The 17,455-nt window shown below is 40.2% G+C and overlaps 1 protein-coding gene across 15 annotated transcripts in view; it reads right to left on the reverse strand.

The window, feature by feature from the left end:
• The window catches only part of LOC140847101 (uncharacterized), a 112,189-nt gene that overhangs the window by 28,683 nt on the left and 66,051 nt on the right, over nt 1–17,455 (reverse strand). For 3 of the 15 annotated variants that reach the window (XR_012126783.1, XR_012126785.1, XR_012126784.1), the window contains exon 3: nt 15,833–15,968. The exons of 8 other annotated variants lie outside the window; for them this stretch is intronic. Coding sequence is in view for 1 of the 7 variants with exons in the window: in XM_073226279.1 (XP_073082380.1) it covers nt 15,891–15,968 (78 nt within the window). In the remaining 6 variants the exon portion in view is untranslated. Of the gene's footprint in view, nt 1–7,129; nt 7,366–8,440; nt 8,610–14,305; nt 15,969–17,455 lie in introns of those variants that run through there. 4 more of the 15 variants (XM_073226279.1, XM_073226280.1, XR_012126781.1 and 1 more) reach the window with 3 other exon arrangements.

Raw genomic sequence — 17,455 nt, forward strand, 5'->3', positions numbered from 1 at the left:
TATTATGATTTGCATGTATAATGTGGGGGGTGGGGGAAAGTGGAGGGCCTTGCAATACAGAGAAGACAAGTAGTGATTCTACAACATTTTACTATGCTGATGGACAGTGACTGTAATAGGGTTTGTGGGGGGGACTTGGGGTAGGGGAGAGCCTAGTAAACATAATGTTCTTCATGTAATTGTAGATTAATGATAACAAAATAAAATTTTTAAAAAATGGGCAGAGGATCTGAACAGACACTTCTCCAAAGAAGAAATTCAGATGGCCAACAGGCACATGAAAAGATCCTCCACATCACTTGTCATCAGAGAAATGCAAATTAAAACCACAATGAGATATCACCTCACACCAGTTAGGATGGCCAACATCCAAAAGACAAACAACAAATGTTGGCTAGGATGTGCAGAAAGGGGAACCCTCCTACACTGCTGGTGGGAATGTAAATTGGTTCAACCATTGTGGAAAGCAGTATAGAGGTTCCTCAAAAAACTCAAAATAGAAATACCACCTAACCCAAGAAATCTACTTCTAGGAATATACCCTAAGAATGCAGCAGCCCAGTTTGAAAAAGACTTATGCACCCCTATGTTTATCGCAGCACTATTTACAGTAGCCAAGAAATGGAAGCAACCTAAGTGTCTGTCAGTAGCTGAATGGATAAAGAAGATGTGGTACATATACACAATGCTATATTATTCCGCCATAAGAAGAAAACAAATCCTACCATTTGCAACAACATGGATGGAGCTTGAGGGTATTCCACTCAGTGAAATAAGCCAGGTGGAGAAAGACATGTATCAAATGATTTAACTCATATGTGGAGTATAAGAACAAAGAAAAAAACTGAAGGAGCAAAACACCTGAAGACTAATCATGCTGGTGCCCCAGTCTCAAATTTCCAGCCTCGGGAAATGTGCACAATAAATTTCTCCTTATAAACAGTAATTTATAGTACTTATAATATACATTTATATTTATTGTCTATTATATTTGTAATAAATTTATATTTATTATAAAATATAATGTATAACTTATAATACATCTATAATTTATAACAAATCCTGTGTTATTTTGTTATAGCAGCCCAAACCAAGACAGGCTTTCAGAGTAACAATCTTTTAATGATACTGTGAGAGGTTTACCTTTTACCCTGACAAATCTTTTATCTTTTAAAAAACTTTTCACATTTTTTCCAGTTTCATTGAGATATAATTAACTATCTTTTTTATTCAGACCCTGTGATTGAATTAAGCATTTTCAGCGTTCCTTACTTTTTTGTGCCCTCCCATATTCTAACTGTAAGTTAGACGCCTTCTCAAGCTTTGCTTCAAACATTTGAGATGCTGTCCTTGTCTCCACTCTTGCCAGTTTTCTCCTGAATTCTTCAGTGCTCGGTTTAACAACAAAAGCTCATGTTAAGCATCACACAGAGCATGGGAGAACTGCTGAAGAATTTTCTCAGAAGCACAATTCCTGGGCTCATATGCTTCAGTCTCTTGCTGTTCCTTCTTTTCTCTCCTTTTCCCATTTGTAGTTGATATGCTTCCCAAAGTATTTCCAGTGTTCCAATCTTTGCCTTTTCCAGGCTCAAGATTAGAACCACAGTCATTCTCCATTTGTAACAGGACAAAACAGGAATAGGTGGTGGGAACAGTACTAAGTGCCTCAGAGGCCATTGTAAAGATTTTTCTTTTGAAATACTTCTGTCAAGAAGAAGTCATTCATGAATAAAAGCCATATTTCACCCAGAGGCTATGTTAGATGCTCCAGAATGTATTCTTCCAACATACACAGACAACAATATAGGGGTGGGTGAGACCTAACTCTGAGAAGAGTAGCAGCCCCTAAAACCTGTCACTCAAGGGCCCTGTGGCTAGGTTTGCCCTGGCGGGTCTCTCTGCTGCAGCCATGGCCCAGGTGCCAGGGCGTGCGGTCTGATTCAGGTCCCCCAGGCTGAATCCCCAAAAGCCAGCTGGCAGAGCAGATACACTGCTTTAGGGGCTCTGGAGTCAGCACCTGCCTACATTGTCCTTTATGACCCATCCTCGGATGTCATATGCTTTCATTTCCAACTACAGGCTCAACAAGATTCAAGAGGAGGAACTGGCTTTCTCTCCTCCTCAAAGTCATACTGAAAGAACATGTGTGAGATGGGAAGATCTTGTGATTATTTGGAAAAAATAAGCAGCCACAACACTCTTGCCAGAAGCAAGTGTGTGGGAGATACAATTTTTCTGCCCTTGATTTTGGATTTGGCCATGTGACTTGCCTTGGCCAAGGAGCCAGCTTCCATCTGGGAATTTCTTACGATTCTTGCCTTAGAACCTCGAGCTGCAAAGTAAGATGTCTGAGGCTACCATGCTGGTTAAGGCGACCAGACTAGACCCATGGAAAGACCACATGGAGAAACTCTGGTTTACATGGAATAAGAGAGATGTCCAGCCAGCTCCCAGTTGCTTCTGGAACTCCACACTGTTCCAGGTTCAACTGTCATGAAAAACCTGAACTGTCCAGCCAGTCTGTTTCTGAACTGACCCAGAGGAACAATGGAAGATAATAAATGATAGCTGGTGTTTAAAACCATTAAAGTAGAGAGACTGAATGTAAAGATAATTCCAGCTCATACATGACACATGACAAAGAATTCTGACCCATAAACTCTGCAGCAGCCAACTGGTTTTCAGGAAGAAAACCGAGCTACAACCTTGGCAGCCATCAGCACGCAACACTCAGGACTGGTCGGTGACGGCCAGCTTCCCTATTTTTTTGCCTCTGCTTCCAGTTCAGGACCAACCAGGGAAAGCCATACCAATCCCCAAATCAGTCACATACGATGCACTGCTCCTAGTTAAGCCCCCTTTCGGCTTCTCTATGCCAGTGACCTCCGATCAGAGTAACCCCAGAGACGGCCCTTTTGCACTCCTGCTCTCCTGAATGCCTTTGAGTCTCGTCAAACACAAGTGATGGTGGCTGTAACGCCAGTAATTTTAAACAACCCAACAATAACAAGACAAGACATTCATTACATAAATAACATGTAAAAGTAAGAAATATTGCGGGAAGAACATTTAATGTTCAACAACGATTTCGTTTTAAAAGCAGCTTAGGAAGACACAAGTATTTATATGAAATGATATAAGCTTAAGTATAGCTCTGTCTGAATGGAGAAATTATGGTTTTGTTCTTTCCTGACAGTGGACGGCGCATGGAGGACCTAGTGTTTTGGGGCTTAGGCGCCTGGCTTCTGCAAACGGGATGCTCCCAGGTGAAACTCTGAGCTCACCTGTGGTGGCCTTGTCACACCCCCGCCGCACGTTGGGGCAGGGCTTCGGGCGGGACCTAGGCCTGTGCACGGGTTTCTGGAAAATGAGGTCTCCCCGCCAGGCACCGGCACCTCTCTGCTCGCGGGCGGCGCAGGAGGGCGGAGCAGGTCTTCCGCTGGGCTGCGATCCGGGAAGGCACCATGGCGGCCTGGGGCCTGAGACATACACGCGCACATCTGGAGAGGTGAGTCCCCCAATCTTACGGCCTGAGAGTGGCGGGAATAGCCAGCAGTCTTCGGTGGGAGGGAGGCGAGAAGCTCAGGTCTAGGGTAAAGGAGTTCCACAATCCCCTATTCCAGCGTGTGGGTTTTTTCCCAACACATCGAAGCAGTTCTTGGATACCAGCTGAGTGTCCTACATTTCAACTCAATCTGACGCTGTCTACGTATAGACATCATCCGATTCCACAGGTTAAGGGCTCAAGACTCCTCCAATCCCCCATTCAAGATGCCAATCACAAGTTTGGTTGCCGCCTGGGCTCCGAACAACCAGCTATAGGTTGGAGGTTCTAATAACCCCCTCCTCAGATTTGTTTAATTTGCTCAGGTTTGTTAATTTGTCACAGAATTCAGAGGAACATTTTACTTACTATATTACTAGTTTATTATAAAAGGATGTAACTCAGAAAGAGCCAGGTGGAAGAGATGCATAGGGTAAGGTATGGGGAAGGGGTGCAAAGCTCTCTAAGTGTGCCATTCTCTCTGAATCTTCACCAGCCCTGAAGCTCTCTGAACCCTTTCTTGGTTTTTATGGAGGCTTCACTACATAGGCATGATTGATAAAATCATTGCCATTGGTTACTGATTCAGCCTCCAGCTCCCTCCACCCCCCTGAGGGGACAAAGTTGCCAGAGTCCCGTTATCACCTGCTGTTATATTATGTTTATTATAGATAATCTATCAGCGTGGGTCTCTCTCATCAATATACACACACCTACATACAGGGATCCTGATGATATCAGGATCCCACCTCTGGTTCCCTCCTCCTCCCCAATTCCCTCAAGTTTTTCAGTCTCTGCATTTCATTTGTGCTCCTCACAACCCCATGCCTGACTTTGGTTCCCTCTGAGTTCTGTTACAAGCATTTCACAATTTACAGTGATTCTACTTTTCCACGTGAAGGGATATTGGAAGAGATTCTAGAAGCATGTGTAACTAAGAGAAATCTGTTAATATCTGCACCATGATAGGTCCTGGAGGTGCCTTGCAGTGGGGCTTTGGGAGAGGTGGTTAGCAGGAAGCTGTGGATATTAAAGAATGAAAGAAAAGGTAAGATCCCTCACAATTCAACAATCCAAGATAAAGTCCTGAATGCCTCCATGGCTATTTAATATCCAGAAGCCAGGCCATCACCTCTATCACGGCTACAGGCCTATGGGTACCAGTGAGGTTAATATAGTAAAAATTGGTAAAGGGAAACCTCACAGACATGGTGTCTGAAGGCCTGCAGGGGGCGCTCCCATGCCCATCACGCCTGGTCAATTGCAGACCCCTCAAGGAGGAGGACCCTTGTAACTACTATTTTGGCTACTTCACCACCCAGGAGGAGGCCGCAAAAGTTCCTGCCTCCAGCAATAGCCCAGCTAATGAGCAACTGTTACAACTCTGCTAATTAACAGCTACAACACATGGGACTCCCAGTATCCTCCAATGGACTTCTTACTTGGAACACTCCCCATTCTCTTCTATAAAAGCCTCCCTCTTTCCTTTGTTCTCTAGACTGCCTATGGCTTTGCCATAGTTTGCTTTTTTTGATTTGCAATTCTCTTTTCCTGAACAGACCCATTTTACTGGTAAAATAACTGATGGCTTTATTTTTATTTTGTTATTAAAGTATTGGCAATAAAGAATCTTATATTGGTTTCAAATGTACAACAGAGTGGTTCAGCAGTTACCCATACTAAATCCCCACCCCCTCTAGTGTGGTTACTATCTATCAACATAGAAAAATGTTATAGAATCACTGACTATATTCTCTATGCTGTACTACCATCCCCATGACCACCTTATATTGTGATTGTGAATTATTGTGCCCCTTTATCTCCCTCCCATTCCCCTACCACCCGTGCCAACCCTTCCCACTGGTAACCACTAGTGACTTTTTAGTGTCTGAGTCTAATGCTGTTTTGTTCTGTTTATATATTCCACAAATAAGTGAAATCATATGGTATTTGTCTTTGCCTGGCTTATTTCACTGAAGAGAATACCTTCTAGCTCCATCCCTGTTGTGGCAAATGGCAGGATTTCTTTTCTTTTTATGGCTGTGTATATGAACCACATCTTCTTTATCTATTACTCATCTACTGATGGACACTTAAGTTGCTTCTGTATTTTGACTATTGCCAATTGTACAGTGATTAACATAGGGGTGTATGTATCTTTTCAAATCAGGGATTTTGTTTTCTTTGGGTAAATTCCTGGATTACTGGGTCAAATGGTACTTCTATTTTTAATTTTTGAGGAACCTCCATATTGCTTTCCACAGCGATTGCACCAATTTACATTCCTGCCCACAGTGTAGGAGGGTTCCCCTTTCTCCATATCCTGCCAGCATTTGTTATTTCTCATTCATTCGGACTGCTCTAAGGTCATATGTCATTGCGGTTTTGACTTGTATTTCCCTGATGATTAGAGCTGTGCAACATCTTTTCATGTGCCTGTTGGCCCTTTGTATTTCCTCTTTGGAGAAATGTCTGTTCAGGACCTCCACCCATTTTTTAATCAGGTTGTTTTTTGTTTCTTGAGGCATATAAGTCTTTATATATTTTAGATGTTAACCCTTCATCACATGAGTCTGTTACAAGTATGTTCTCCCATACTGTAGGGTTGCCTTTTTGTTCTGCTGGTGGTGTCCTTTGGTGTATTCCCACTTGTTCGTTTTTTATTTTGTTTCCCATGCCCAAGGAGATGTGTCCAGGAAAAAATTGCTCATACTCATGTTCAAAAGATTTTTGCCTAAGTTTTCTTCTAAGTTTTATGGTTTCTTGACTTAGATTCATGTCTTTGATCCATATGGAGTTTACTTTTGTGCATAGAGTTAGACAATAGTCCAGTTTCATTCTCTTGCATGTAGCTTTCCAGTTTTCCCAACACAAGCTGTTTTAGAGGCTGTTTTTTCCCCCATTGTATATTCATGGCTCCTTTATCCCATATAATTAACCAAGTATAGGTAGGTTTATATCTGGGCTCTCTATTCTGTTCCATTGATCTATAGGTCTTTTGTTGTGCCAGTACCAAACTGTTTTGATTACTGTAGCTTTGTAGTAGAGTTTGAAGTTGGGGAGTGTCATAACCCCAGATATTCCTGTTTCTAAGGATTGCTTTGGCTCTTTATGGTCTTTTGTGGTTACATATGAGTTTTAGAACTATTCTAGTTCATTCAAAAGTGCTGTTGATATTTTGATAGGTATTGCATTGAATCTGTAATTTGCTAAGGAAAGGATGGTCATTTTGACAATATTAATTCTTCCTATCAATGAGCACAGGTTACTTTTCCATTTACTGATGTCTTCTTTAATTTGTCTCATGAGTGTCTTATGGTTTCACACTATAGGTCTTTGACCTCCTTGGTTAGGTTCCTAGTTATTTTATTCTTTTTGATGCACTTGTAAATGGAGTTGTTTTCCTATTTCTTTTTCTGCTAGTTCATTGTTAGTATGTAGGAAAGCAACAGATTTCTGTGTATTAATTTTATGTCCTGCAAACTCTGCTGAATTCAGTTATTCTAGCAGTCTTTTGGTGGAGTTTTTAGGGTTTTCTATGTATAATATGACATTGTTACCAGCCGGAATGCTGTTTTTCCCAGGATCGTATCTAAGAGGCAACGAAGAATGAAGCCAGCAGACAAAGAGTATGGAGTAACCAGCACAGCTCTTTTAATGAGTGAAAAGAGGAAGTTCCTGCTAATCAGGAGGGGCTGGGAGAGAGGATTCCCTCAGGGCTGTGGTGTCTGGGGTTTATATTGCCTCCAGCCAGGATGAAGTCCTACTCCCCATCTCCAATCCCCAGTAGAGAACTGAACTAATGACATCACAGCTCATTCCTGTTTGGGTGAAAGCACAATGCTTAATTTGCACAGGAAATACAGTCAGAACAGCTGAGGTCTATCTAAGTATACTTTTGGAAGGCTGAATTGGATTGTGGCATGTTTTTTTGTTTTTTGAAACTTACAAGGGTTTTTAAACTTCCTGAAATTTACAAGGGCCCTGAACTTTCCCTGTGTCCTACTATCACCTGCCTCAATGTTATCTACAAAGAGTGACAGTTTACTTCTTCCTTACAGATTTCGGTGCCTTTTAAAATGATGTTTTGTCTGATTGCTGTGGCTAGGCCCTCCAGTACTATGTTGAATAAAAGTGGTGACAGTGGACATTCTTGTCTTATTCCTAATCTTAGAGGAAAAGCTTTTAGTTTTTTGCTATTAATAGTATCTGACAGCTTTATTTTTAAGCTTAGCAATATAGTATCAGATCTGTTTATGCCTTTTCTTAGAGACAACTTTGGAAAATTTAAGGAGGCACCTAAAAAGCCTCATTAGTCAAGATAAATATTTTAATGTATTATTTTAAAAAATCAAAATTAACTGCAAAAAAAATCCATGAACAAAACTAAAATTATACATCCTTTTTACACCTCCCCCCATCAACACTACCAGGTAAATTACCTCCAAAGAGCAACTGTCCCGCAGTCTCGAATAAAAACCCCAGGGTTTCTGGATCAGGCCGTGGGTCCTCACCATGCTATTACTACCACCAGGTACCTTTTGCTATTTGCCCCAAGTTCAGCCTCTCTCCCCACTAAATCCTGGGACACTAGACTAGAACCACTCTCACCACTAAGCAGGAAATTCGTCCAAGCCAATCCCACTCTCCCCAAAAACAGCCTTTGTGGTCCCTGTCAGTACTGGCGCATCCTCCTACCCTCCAGGATGCAAGCCGGGTGTGGCTTCCAGCCGGGAGTACCAGCCCAACATCTCCCTGCTGCCCCTTTCCTCACGTGCTTTGCCCAGGGCCACACCCACTTCAACCGGATCAGGCTCCCTGGCACATCCAGACTCTGGTTTCTGTTGTGGGAAGGGCACACAGGGTCTAGACTTGACCTGGGTGAGCCTAGCTTACCTGTGCCGCCTGAGGTCAGTGTGCATGGTCTGGCTGCCCACTTCCAGGGTGCCAGAACCACATTTCCTAGGCTCCTTGGGCATTTTTTTTTTTAACATTTCATACAATGCTGTTCGCCCAGATCAATGGCCCCTGGAGGAGACACGTGAACCGGGAAGAAAACGTGAACCTAGAAGGATGAAAGGATGACTCAACTCTAGAAAAATGTATTACTATAATAATTTACATTAATACACCAATTTAAAAAATAAACAAAAAAGAAGACAGTATAGGACCAAGTTGGCCAATGGTTAAAAACGATTAAAGAAAACCCTGATAAAATAAAAGTAATTTTTTTATCAAAATACTCCATATTACACAAAAGTAAATTCGAAATGAATCAAAAACCTAAATGTAAGTCATGAAACCATAAAACTCTTAGAAAAAAAACATAGGCAAAAATCTCTTGGACATAAACATGAGCGACTTCTTCATGAACATATCTCCCTGGGCAAGGGAAACAAAAGCAAAAATGAACAAGTGGGACCATATCAACCTGAAAAGCTTCTGTACAGCAAAGGACACCATCAATAGAACAAAAAGGTACCCTACAGTATGGGAGAATATATTCATAAATGACAGATCTGATAAAGGGTTGACGTCCAAAATATATAAAGAGCTCACACACCTCAACAAACAAAGAGCAAATAATCCAATTAAAAAATGGGCAGAGCAGCTGACCAGACAGTTCTCCAAAGAAGAAATTTGGATGGCCAACAGACACATGAAAAGATGCTCCACATTGCTTGTCATCAGAGAAATGCAAATTAAACCACAATGAGGTATCACCTCACACCAGTAAGGATCGCCACCATCCAAAAGACAAACAACAACAAATGTTGGCGATGTTGTGGAGAAAGGGGAACCCTCCTACGCTGCTAGTGGGAATGTAAATTAGTTCAACCATTGTGGAAAGCAATATGGAGGTTCCTCAAAAAGCTCAAAATAGAAATACCATTTGACCCAGGAATTCTACTCCTAGGAATTTACCCTAAGAATGCAGCAGCCCAGTTTGAAAAAGACAGATGTACCCTTATGTTTATTGCAGCACTATTTACAGTAGCCATGAAATGGAAGCAACCTAAGTGTCCATCAGTAGATGAATGGATAAAGAAGATGTGGTGCATATACACAATGGAATATTACTCAGCCCTTGGCCACTCCCTCGAACACAGCACATGCCTTCCTGCTGTCAGTCTTTGCTGTTCCTTCCACCCAGGATTCTCGCCCCAATGTCCCTATCTGCTTAATACCTACTCATCTGTCAGGTATCAGCTCTATCTGTATGGAAACCTCTAATCTCTGTGATGAGGCCAAATCTTCCTTATTACCATGCTCTCACAGTACCATGTCTGGTCTGTCCTGGCACTTGTTAGTGTTGTAATTGTATAGGCAATTATGTGATTCCTGAGTATCTAGTCCCTCCCTAGACTGGTAGGATTCATAGAAGGCTGGTCAAGCCCCTGCTCACAAAGTCTCACAAGTCTTTTTGCTAGCACCCAGCACAGTGCTTACACAGGGAAGATGCCTAAAAATATTTTCTGAATGAACATAAACTAGCGCAGTGTAGCAACATCCACAAAAATACAAGGGTATAAATGCTCTGATTCAGAAATTCCATTCTGAGTGAAACTGTCTCTGAGAAGATGATATATTCAAAGATGTTCATACAGAAATATTCATTACCTCAATATTTTATAATATCAACAACTTGTGACTTTCTTATGTTCATCAGCAAGTGAAGGAGCAAGGTAACCTTAAAAAAGAATGAGGTCTCCAAACACTTTTATAAGAAGATATCTACCATACACTAAATTATAAAAGAGGATGTCTAAATATTATACCATTAACCTGGAACTAGTATGTCAACTATACTTCAATGGAAATTTTTAAATAAAAATAAAAAATAAAGTCCCTTCTCAAAATAAATAGGTAAATAAATATTACACCATTAAAGTGCATGTATATGCTTATGTTTGCATTTAAGTCTCATCGCTCTTGATATCTCTGGGTGCGGGAAAGACTGCTTTCTCCTTCATAAACTTCTACACTTATTTTCTGCAACTAGCTTACATTACTGTTGTAAACCAAACAACTGGAACCAGGTCTGCCTCTCACGGTTGGCAATTCACCTGCAGATGTGGTAGCCAGTCCTGTTTACACCATGGGCACAGTGGATGCCAATAAGCTTGTCTGTAAAGCAGGGAATAGAGATAAAAAAATGTCAAGTTGACACACTACCAAGTGATGCACTTTTCTGAAGAATAACATTTCTTAGTCACACAACACTACCACTACCCTGAAAAGGAGTAACTCTGAAGAGTTTATATAAAGAACTATCTAACAAAAGTCAAAATTCACTGTCTCCAGGATATTGTGCAGAGCCCCCAGTTAGACGCAAGAGTATAGACGGGAGAAGGCCTGGTTAGGTCCAAACAGCTAAACCATACTGAGACAAACCCATCTGTTTTTAACAGAGAATGCCTGTCAGTAATTGACTGAAGTATAGGAGAAGGAACAGAGAAAAAAAAACAGGCTAGAAGAAGAATGAAATTTGGTTTGAGAGACACAAATGGGATGCCCTCACTTTTGATGCTGAGCATTAAAAAGAACAGCTCCTGCAGTGCTCCCTTCAGGCCCCAAGGTGCTCCAGCTCCTCCTCTCACTGGCTGCTCCCTGCGCCACAGGCCCCTGTGCCCCGTGAAGTATCCAGGTGAACAGCTCTGTTCCTATTTATGATGAAAAAGCAAGACTTGGAAATATGTAAGTCCAAGCTACACAGCAGGCAAACAGAACAAAGACCAGAATTAAGTCTATAATTTCTCCAAGTGTGCCCCAGTATTTCTTAGTCCATCATTTTTAAAAATTATATAGAAATTAAAATTGAAAACTGTAGCTTTTTATTTATGTCTCCAAAATTTATGTCTGTCACTAGCTGGTATCTGGTAGGAAAGGACTTGTCTTTTCCTGTCTGGATTACTACCTCCCAATTTTTTTTTCTACCTATTTCTACCTATTATTTCTACCTATTTGAATTGCTTCTCCATATGGAAGATACCTTTCCTAAATGTAAACTTGGTTGGGTTACTCCATTGCTTAAAAATCTTCATTTAGCATACAATAATGCCCAAACTCTCAGCATAGAATTTAGAACTCTTTAGAAACAGATTATCTGTGTCTCCAAGTGACCTGTAATTAATTCCACAATGATCCAAACTGACTTACAAGGACGTGCGTAACCCACCTCCCTCCTGCCCACCGTCAACCTCTCTGATTCCATTTTCTACTGGCCTCAACTCAATGCTCTCTCCCTTCTCCAGCCACACTGACTTCCTTACTAGTCCTCAAACATGCTGAGCATAGTCATGCCTCAGAGGCTTTGTATCACTATTCCCTCTGCTTTAGCACACTTCTCCACCACCCCTCCAATACCCACTGGCTTGGTTCTTCACTTCCTTTTAGGCTCTGCTCAAACAACATCTTCATAGGCCTTCCTTGATCACCCACCACACTCCCTCACCTCTTTATCCTGTTGGGTATTCTCCAAAGTCCTTACCGTTATAACATTCCATATGTTTACTGCATTACCCCTCCCCCGCGAGAATGTAAAGTATGTAAGAGCAAGAGTTTTCCTCTGTTCCTACTTCCTAAAGCAGTGCCTTCAACTTAGAAGGCATCACGTAAATATTTGTTGGAAGTGAACATATGAATTCCACGCCCTTTCACAGTATGCCCTCACACAGGAGAGGCTGCCTCTCCATGGCACATGTTCAAGCTCTGTGCCTTTTGTACGGTTCCTGATACCTGGGCTGTGCTTTCCTCATTTAGGTGAAATCCTCTCACCACCTAGCCCAGATGCTGTCTCCTCAGTTAGGCCTTCCTCAGTCTCTCCTCTATATTCCCGTTGCACTTAATTCCTTTATTATAATTAACCCAGTCTCTTACAGTTGCTACATGCTTAATGTCCTAGACAACTATACACTTCTACTGAACAGAATCTTATTCACACTGTATTCGCATGTCCTAACAATAAAACTAAGAGGCTCTCAGCATCTACTGAATTGTTTATTTTTGAGTCCCTACCAGTTCGAGGAGGTGGAAAACATAGTGTCCTCTTCATCTGGGAGCTGGTGTCTGTGGAGGGGCCTAGCACAGAGGTGGCCAAAATGGACGATAAGCAAGGTCCTGAGACTGCTATGGCAGAGCCCAGTGGAGCTAGCACCATACGCGGAGATGACCAACACGGGGCCAGTTTGTGCAACAGGCTACACCCGTGAGCAACCAAGATGTACAAGTGTGTTCTCCGGCACTCTTAAGGACCTTTAGCCCTCATGGAACACACGCAGTGCCGTATGGTAGTTCCAGATAAAGGGGCCTGGAAGGAGCGAGCGAGCCGGCAGCTGCTCCCTAACATCATAGGAGGTGATGCTTCTGTGACTACAATTCACACAAATTAGAAAATTTACCTCCTCTGTAGATGCCCAGCTCAAGGCTCAGCCTCTCAAGTTTTAAAGGAAAGTGCACGGAACATATGTGAATGGGGCTTATGATATTTAAGAGCTAGTGCCACATTAAACGACCAGGTTGTAGTTTAAAAGTTAATCTTAAAATTCCTGTCTCTTTCATCCCCTATCTTCCCACTGCCATTTCTATTCTTTTTCCCTTACTCCCTGTTGATATATACATACATATACACACACACATGGAATATTACTCTCTGTCCAGCTCAATACAGTGTATATTCCTCAAGCTAAATTTAGAAAGAGGGCAAAACGAACACTTCATGCTGTGCCCAGTAACTTTCCAAAGACAAGAGACCTCAGTTTTAAAACATGACAAATACAATATTCTTGCTGATAGTTACATGCCAGAAAAAAGCACATGGATCCTTAAAATTCAGAAGCCTTAAGATCTGTTTTCAACAGAGTAATGTAGTCTTTAAAGCAGGAACAAGAAAATACCGGACTTTTCGAGTTCTTCCTGTCTGCAGAATGACAGTAAAAGTGGCAGTGTCCTTCCCCACTTGAACCCGAGTGGAAAAACAGGAATATCTTAAATACAGATGATGAGGATGCCACTCCATTTTCTTTCACTTCTAGGGGTCTGTCTCAGTCCAAACCTTTGCCTTTTGTTGTCTCTTTTATATACTCTCAGACACTGAGATTCTTCATCTTTTCCTTTATGTCTAATCTCTTAACCAATAAACAACATTTTTATATTTCCCATTCAAATTTTTAAGAAAGAGATTAAGCTGGTTCAGTTCATATTTTTCACTAAAATCACTTTCCAAACTAACTTATAAAATTGTTTGTGGCCATTAAATGGGGTAATACCCCACTCTATTAGCATCTGACATCTGACATTACCACTTTAATAATATCAAATACAACAGGCCCAATGTCAAAACTATTAAAAATATAAAAAACTTCCAACCCCATTCAAAATACATACCAAAGTTCAGGTAAGAAAAAAAAAAACATTATCTTTATTTTCTTTCAAAAACCCATTAACAGCATATTTGAATTTAAAAATACTGTCATCAGTAGTGACTCTGTGGCATCTTACTACACTGATAGACAGTGACTGTAGTCGGGTGTGGGGGGGACTTGGTAATATGGGTGAATGTAGTAACCACATTGTTTTTCATCTGAAACATTCATAAGAGTGTGTATCAATGATACCTTAATAAAAAATAAAAATAAAAATAAAAATAGTGTCATCATCAGGTACCTGATGCCAATTCATATAAATTTTTAAGTAAAGAATAGTTTCTGGTAAGTCCTATGATGCAAAACAATTAAAATGTCTATTATTTCATTTGTAGGGGAAGACTTAAAAATGAATTAGAGGAGCCACAATAAAACCAAGAGATTATAATAAACTTGGTATGTCAGTAATTCTGTTAAAAGAGCCATCTTTTTCCCCAAAGCTGCTTCAACCTGGAAGTATCACTTGATTTTCATCTAAACTACAGGGTGGATAGTCAATAGGCATATAAAACTACAAAGTCCATGTGAACGAATATATATGTAACCAAACATTACATAAATAGTTCTACCTAATAATTTACATTTCAAGGGCCACAAAGCAGCTGTGATTTAAGTAGAATATAGAGTCAGAGAAGAACTCGAGTTTGAATTGTGAGGTACAGCAAATTTCAGACGTTGAGAAGTGCTTTGCTTGGGGTGAGAGAAAGTAGATACTGATAAAAGACAGAAGAGGTTAAGTGAAAATCACATTGTTTTGAACTTAAATGAAAACTATCAGTGTGAACTTATGATGTATTTTATTTTAAAAGCAAACATATAAATGCATGTCCTAGCTCTGACCTAGCTGTGATAAAAAGGACTCAGGAGCAAACTGAGAAGCTCTAACTGGCCAGAAATAGGGCCTCAATAAGCATAATAACTGCAATGGAGTCCACAGTGACACAAATAAATAAACAAAATAAAATCTCATTGGTCATCACTGGAGGATACTAGTGAATCACCCCATTATTTTGAAAACTGGTAAATGAAAGGAAAGAACCATGACACTACAACTAGGGAACCAAATAGATGATGAGGGGCAACTTCTCTTGATAGAAATATACCCAGCTAATAAATGAAAAAAATGAATAGAATTCACCATTTTTCAAAGCTCCAAACAAATTAATGGACATAGCTATCAATCATCACTGACTGCTAATAACACAGAAAGACAATCACTAGGAAATAGTACTGCTACCTCATCAGCAAAGGATTGTTGTGAGGATCACCTAAGTTAATGTATGTGCAGCTAAGTTAACATGGCAAACGGCTATGCAAATACTAACACACATTAGGTGTCACTGTTTTTCAAGGCCGTACAACTATCAGAAGGAAGCTTCTTTCCCACTGATATGCCACATGGGCCAACAGATTGTATGGGTTTCTGTATTAATAGCAAAAGGTATTAGAAAAAGAAAAGCATGCAACTGAGAGAACTGTGTTTTCCAGTGGTGCTTACACATGCACAGGCAACTGCTTAAAATAAGTGCTATGGACATACAAGGTATTCCTTTCTATTAGACTACTACTATTCTTGCTGAAACTTTACTTCATTTTCAAAATATAGAACATGAAAGCTTGCAGAATTTCTTAAGCACATATAAAGTTTACTGCCAAATATTATAGTTCAGTTCATGTCTGTAATCTCATTTTGAGTCAGCAATTAGAAACGTATAATTAAGGAAACCATTTGGTTCCCTTTTTGAACTACCACCCATGAAAGAAGGCCTGGATTCACCTTAGTGTAAGATGATAACTACGGAAATACTATGAACTAATACAGTATCTGAAAGGTTCTTTTCAGGTAAATAGGGGTTCTATTTACCTCTGGCTTATAATAGTGGCAAGCATAAGTTAAATCAATAATCAGTCCAAGTTCTTCTTCACTCTCTTCTTCGGACTTTGTTTAAAATATCCAAGGGGGAAAAACGTTCTTCTGGAGCAAGATTCTCTTCAAAACTCTGTCAGACAGAATGAGACAAAAAAGAGCAAATACGTGCTTAAAATCCTTTATTACCCATTTATTCAGGGCCCAGGATGCTAACAATTAGATAGATGAAAAGGAAAATGTCCACTCTTCTGGAATTTACAAACTATTGTATAATGCTTTCTTCCAGAAAGATTACAAGGAAGAAAATAAGTTCACTTCTATATATTTATTTCTGTGTTTATTTGTTTTATGTTGGGTCTCCAGGCCAGACAGTAAACTCCCAGAGGGACCACATCAATTTTGTTCCACACTGCATTTCCAACTCCAAGTGGAGTGCCTATAAATAGGCACTTATAAATACTTCTACAATATTTATATATATGAAGGGTGGTTTTTATTGCTAAACATTTCTTTATGTATTTGGCTTACTTATGTACTCTTTCCCATACTGATATGTTTGATTATTCAAGTGCTAGCAATATACTTTTTTTTTTCAATCAAGAGACTAGTTTTTAGAGCAGTTTCAGGTTCACAGCAAAACTGAGTGGAAAGCACAGAAAGCTCCCAAATATACCCTCTCCTTCACCCAACAAAGGCTTACCATCAACATTCCCTAACAGTGTGTGTACATTTGCTAGAATCAATGAACCAACACTGATGTATCATTATCAAATGAAGTCCCTAGTTTATGAGTCACTCAACATATTGTATATTCTATAGGTTTTGACCAATGTATAATGACATGTATTTACCCTTATAGTGACAGACAGAATAGTTTCACTGCCCTAAAAAGCACCTATGCTCCAGTAACACTTTAATACAGATTAATATCTGGTAGGGTTAGATGACCCCCTTCCACCATTATTCTTCTTTTTCAGAATTTTGCTGGCTACTTAAGTCTTTCTTCTATATGAATTTTAGAATCAGAATATTTGAGATGATAATAAATTTATAGTTAATGTAAGATTTGACAGATTTATGGTGTTGAGTCTTCTGCATAATATTGTACCAGTTTGGAAGAGTAAATTAATTACATAAAGGCATATAATCTCTCCACTTTCTTGCAAAATTGGAGCTGATGGCTCAAATACCACCTTCACCTATCTGAACAATAAATAATTTCAGATAACCAATTTATGTTGACCCTTTAGGACGCCTTCCTTGATTAACCCTACTATGGTTTTCCCCTCCTTTGAATTCCTAGGTATTTCTCACCATGGTAATTATTTGACATTTAACACATTCTACTCTGTTTTGCAGTGTGCTTGAGGAGAGACTGGCAAGTGGTGAGGCTGCTTTTACTTGGGTGACTTCCATAAAACACACAGGAGACTAATGTTACATTTCACTGCCACACAGAGGTATTTCATCTTCCTAACTCCACTGCATGAATAGGGATTGCACTGGGAGTGGCTCTACAACCCTGTTATCCTTTTATGGTAACTTAATACCAGCACTGAATATACCTACTTGAGTATACAAAGCCAGAAGAGTCTTTTTATAATGACAGCGTATAAG

The sequence above is a fragment of the Manis javanica genome, chromosome 17 (genome assembly GCF_040802235.1).
Source record: "Manis javanica isolate MJ-LG chromosome 17, MJ_LKY, whole genome shotgun sequence".
NCBI lineage: Eukaryota > Metazoa > Chordata > Mammalia > Pholidota > Manidae > Manis > Manis javanica.